We start from the raw sequence: 4501 nt of genomic DNA on the forward strand, positions 1-4501 counted from the left end.
ATCTTTAAAAATGAATATATATTTTTTCAATCATATCAGTAGCAATTACAGTTACAACCTATTTTATCCATGCTTTCTTCAAAGACTGTGACTAATAATTTAAAATGACCCAAAAGCCTTGCTTTCCAAGCTAGTTTGTAGTCTTGATGTATTGATGAATGCTTGAAATCACAGGGTCAACACAATACATCTTTCTGAGACAGAAAATTTACCCTCTATTATATTTACATTAAAGTATATTACAAAAATGTGGAATAGAGCAAGATATCCACGTGAATTGTCAAAAACAAAAAATGGATTCAAAGAAATTCAACATGTGGATGAAAACTCTTGGGTCTGCCTATAGAGTTCTTACTTTCCTTGTCCTTAAAATTATTTCAGTAAGAAAGTTTGAGAAGTACCACTTTAAATATTTAAAGTACCACTGTAAATATTTTAATATCATGTTCCACCTGATCCAGCTTCAGAACATGAATACTGCATATAGTATGAATACCTAGGTGGGCCATTTGAAGCAAGAGACCCTCACACAATCAATTAGAAGATAGCCAGATGCCCATTATGATGAAAGAGTCATGGCTTACTGAGGAGGAGACTCTATCTCATGATTGTATCTAGAGATGAGCTCACCTAAGCCAGAGTCTCAGCAAAGCTCTTTACTCTGTAGTTGAGTACATTATCAAAATTTTGCATCCTTAAGAACTTAGGTTATCTGTAACATGTTCCTGTGTCCTTAGAAAAAGCGCAAGTGTCAAAATGCCTGAATACTACGTTGCTTTTTAAAGACTCTTTTTGGTGAGTGGATATTTTAAACAAAATTGAGTCCCTGCTTTCAAAGCTTAACAAATTCACTTTTTTTCCCCCTGGCAACCAAGTAGTACTTAGCAGTTTTACTGGCTCTAAGCAATCTCTTCCAGCTAGGCAAGGATAGCTGTTTTCTTTGGCCTGACTATTTGGAATCATCTGCAGGAATTTGGTTGGTCGAAAATATGCTTGACAGTTGAGTCCCCCTTCTCTCTGCCTTGGCTCTGTAGGCAGAGCTTGTTAAATTATTCTGTGTGAGTGTGTTGGTACCTGAAGTATGTGTATTTGCACATGCCACAGGGGTCTTATTCAATAATTTATTACTTTGATTCCTTAAGTAGACACTTGTGACCTGAGTAAGAATTCCTTTAAATGGACTTACCCAGTTATAGTTGGGAAGTAAACTTTCTCTTGTTTGGAAGTTTAGGTTTAGAAAATGTTTGCATTAGCCCTTAAGTATTTGACATAGTATAGGATATAGAACATAGTATAGAAAGGCAAGATTAAACAAACTACAGTCCCTTCTGTGATGGATTCTCATTGAAACCTTTCATTGCCTGGTTTGGTCTGATGTTTATGTCCTTGAGTGATGTGGGCTCCACTTCATCATGAATATGATTTCACACTCTTGTAATCTATTATTACCTTATTAGATTACTTGATTAATATATAAATTTAATTTTACTTCTTTGTATCTAACTTGTATTCAGTCACTATAAGGTAAGAAATTATCTTACCATTAATTACTATGAACACCCCTTCTTCCTAATCACTTCTTAGATTGTAAAAATAGATGTAGTCAGGATGAATCTCTGACTATAAAATTGAGTGTAACAATATAAGTTTAGGGCTTCCCTGGTGGCACAGTGGTTAAGAATCCTCCTGCCAATGCAGGGGACACAGATTTGAGCCCTGATCCAGGAAGATCCCACATGCCGTGGAGCAACTAAGCCCATGTGCCACAACTACTGAGCCTGTGCTCTGGAGCCCGCGAGCCACAACTACTGAGCCCATGTGCCACAACTACTGAAGCCCACGTGCCTAGAGCCTGTGGTCTGCAACAAGAGAAGACACCACAATGAGAAGCCTGCGCACCGCAACAAAGAGCAGCTCCTGCTCGCCACAACTAGAGAAAGCCCGCATGCAGCAACGAAGACCCAATGCAGCCAAAAATAAATAAATAAATAAATTTATTAAAAAATACATATATATGTTTAAACTTTTTATATAATTCAGCTTACTCTCTATGTTGCACTCTCTTTCTCTTATAGTGGGGTAGAATATTTCCATTAATTTGGGATTTCCCCTCCACATTTCTTTAGGATATATATTTAAGAATATATCTAAGAATTTGGAGAGGATAAAAGACATTGGGGGAGGGGATCCATGTGGTCTCTCTGTCATATTTGCATGGAGATAGCAAATGAGATATCTACTCTTCTAATTTGTCCTAAGTTATCACTCCACTTGGTTTGCTGCCAAGATGTCCTCAGCTCCCTAGGCATACTTTCTTTGGTTGTGAGGGCTCTTTTTCCTGATTCTGTATCACTCATAGGAGCAAGGAATCTTTCTGCTTCTCTCAGCCATCTCTGTGAGGCTGTTCATGGTCTCTTCAACTAAAGGTGTCACAGAGCCTTTCCCTTTCTAGGTACTTGTCTACCTAGAGAAAAAAAGACAGACAGACCGACAGACTGATTATTGACGTGTGTATCTATAAACAACTCTTAGAACAAGTATAGACAGTTTGTTGTTTCTGGAAGCTTTTCCTAGGAACCAGGTACCTTTTGTTTCAGTGCTCCATAAACACTCAGATCTTTCTCCCTTGGGCTTTCCCTCTGAGAAGTGGGGTACAAGATCCTTTCTCTGGGATCCAGGGAGGTTTTTGCTCTCATTTGACCTTCGTTCCATCTTTCTCCATCTCCCCTAATGGAAAAAAGATTTTCTAGTCTGGATAAAAGTCAGATTGCCTTCAATTAAAAAAAAAATCTCTTTAACACCAACTAGGAAAACTTTCCTTAAATCAACCCTAAGTCAAGGAACATGGAGCAGACGATCTGCTCAAATTAGGGGAAAGGAAAGCAAGAAATTCTGGAAGGAAAAAAGGAACATGGGTGAATACCACAGAAGTATTATCCCACTACATTTAGGTCTTAATTGTCTATACAAGTTACCGCTATCTGAGCCTTGTGAAAAGAAAATTAAAATCTTCTCTGTTTTTTGGGAAATTTCCTTGGAATTGAACCAGTTGATTCAATCATCCAAGGGATGGTTTTCTAATCATCTTGTCTCTTATCTTTCCCCCTTATGCTACTTCTTTCATTAAAAAACAAAAACAAAAAACTCCATAAGTGTGTGGGAGAAGGAAAATAAAGTAGAACAAAAATTCATATCGCTCTAGCTGCCATCTTGCGTCCTTGCGTGTGTGCACCTTATCTCAGCTGGTCTGCCCGAGACCCCCTGATCGCCAACCCTAGTCCCCTGTGCGGCCCCATTTCTGCTCCAACAAGATGAAAGAAGCTATCATGAACCAAGAGAAACTCGCCAAACTGCAGGCACAAGTGCGCATTGGTGGGAAAGGAACTGCTCGCAGAAAGAAGGTGGTTCATAGAACAGCCACAGAAGACTATAGAAAACGTCAGTTCTCTTTAAAGAAGTTAGGGGTGAACAGTATCTCTGGTATTGAAGAGGTGAATATGTTCACAAACAAAGGAACAGTGATTCACTTTAACATCCCTAAAGTTCAGGCATCTCTGGCAGCAAACACTTTCACCATTACAGGCCATGCTGAGACAAAGCAGCTGACAGAAATGCTACCCAGCATCTTAAACCAGCTTGGCGCAGACAGTCTGACCAGTTTAAGGAGACTGGCTGAAGCTCTGCCCAAACAATCTGTGGATGGAAAAGCACCACTTGCTACTGGAGAGGATGATGATGATGAAGTTCCAGATCTTGTGGAGAATTTTGATGAGACTTCCAAGAATGAAACAAACTGAATTGAGTCAACTTCTGAAGAAGATAAATCTTGAAGAAGTTACTGGGAGCTGCTATTTTATATTATGACTGCTTTTTAAAATTTTGTTTATGGATCTGATAAAATCTAAATCTCTAATATTTTTAAGCCCAAGCCCCTGGATACTGCAGCTCTTTTCAGTTTTTGCTTAATACAATGTCATTCTTTGCAGCTAATTAAGCTGACAAAGCCTGGGAATAAAGTTTGAAACAAAGGTTAATAAAGTTTCCAAAAAAGAAAATATTCAAATCACTAGTAGTTTTTTCTTATAAGCTAACATAGAGAAAGACAAATTGCTGGTAGGGTTTGGTACATTCTGTGACTTTCTCTAACCTAAATTATGCTTTTTTATGAGAGTTGTTTATAAATACACAGGTCAATAATCAGTCAGTCAACCTCTCTCTCTCTCTGTCCCTTTCACATATCCCGGGAGGGCAAGTACGTAGAAAAAGGTCCACAAATTTAATGTGCTCATAGTTGACATCATTGCTCATTTTGGCACTCTGTCACCTGGAGTCTGGTGACCAAGTTTTTTCAACAGTTATTCCATGTAGTCACTATCAATCACAGTTGACATACAAGATGAAATTTGTTTGATATCCTTGCCTAGTGGTTAAAAAAGTGTGCTCTGTTACCAGACTGCCTGTGTTCAAGTTGCTGTTCTATCATTTATGAACTGGGGAAACT

The 4501-nt window shown here is 38.4% G+C and overlaps 1 protein-coding gene across 1 annotated transcript; it reads left to right on the forward strand.

The window, feature by feature from the left end:
* Positions 1-3281: 3281 nt before the first annotated feature.
* LOC308626077 (transcription factor BTF3-like) lies at positions 3282-3797 on the forward strand (the record flags this gene model as incomplete). The annotated part of the gene is made up of 1 exon (XM_081250867.1): positions 3282-3797. Exon 1 carries the CDS (start codon positions 3312-3314, stop codon positions 3795-3797), a length of 486 nt encoding a protein of 161 aa, XP_081106993.1. The 5' UTR covers positions 3282-3311.
* Positions 3798-4501: the final 704 nt, after the last annotated feature.

This window comes from Mesoplodon bidens (assembly GCF_964165515.1).
Source record: "Mesoplodon bidens genome assembly, chromosome: 12".
NCBI lineage: Eukaryota > Metazoa > Chordata > Mammalia > Artiodactyla > Ziphiidae > Mesoplodon > Mesoplodon bidens.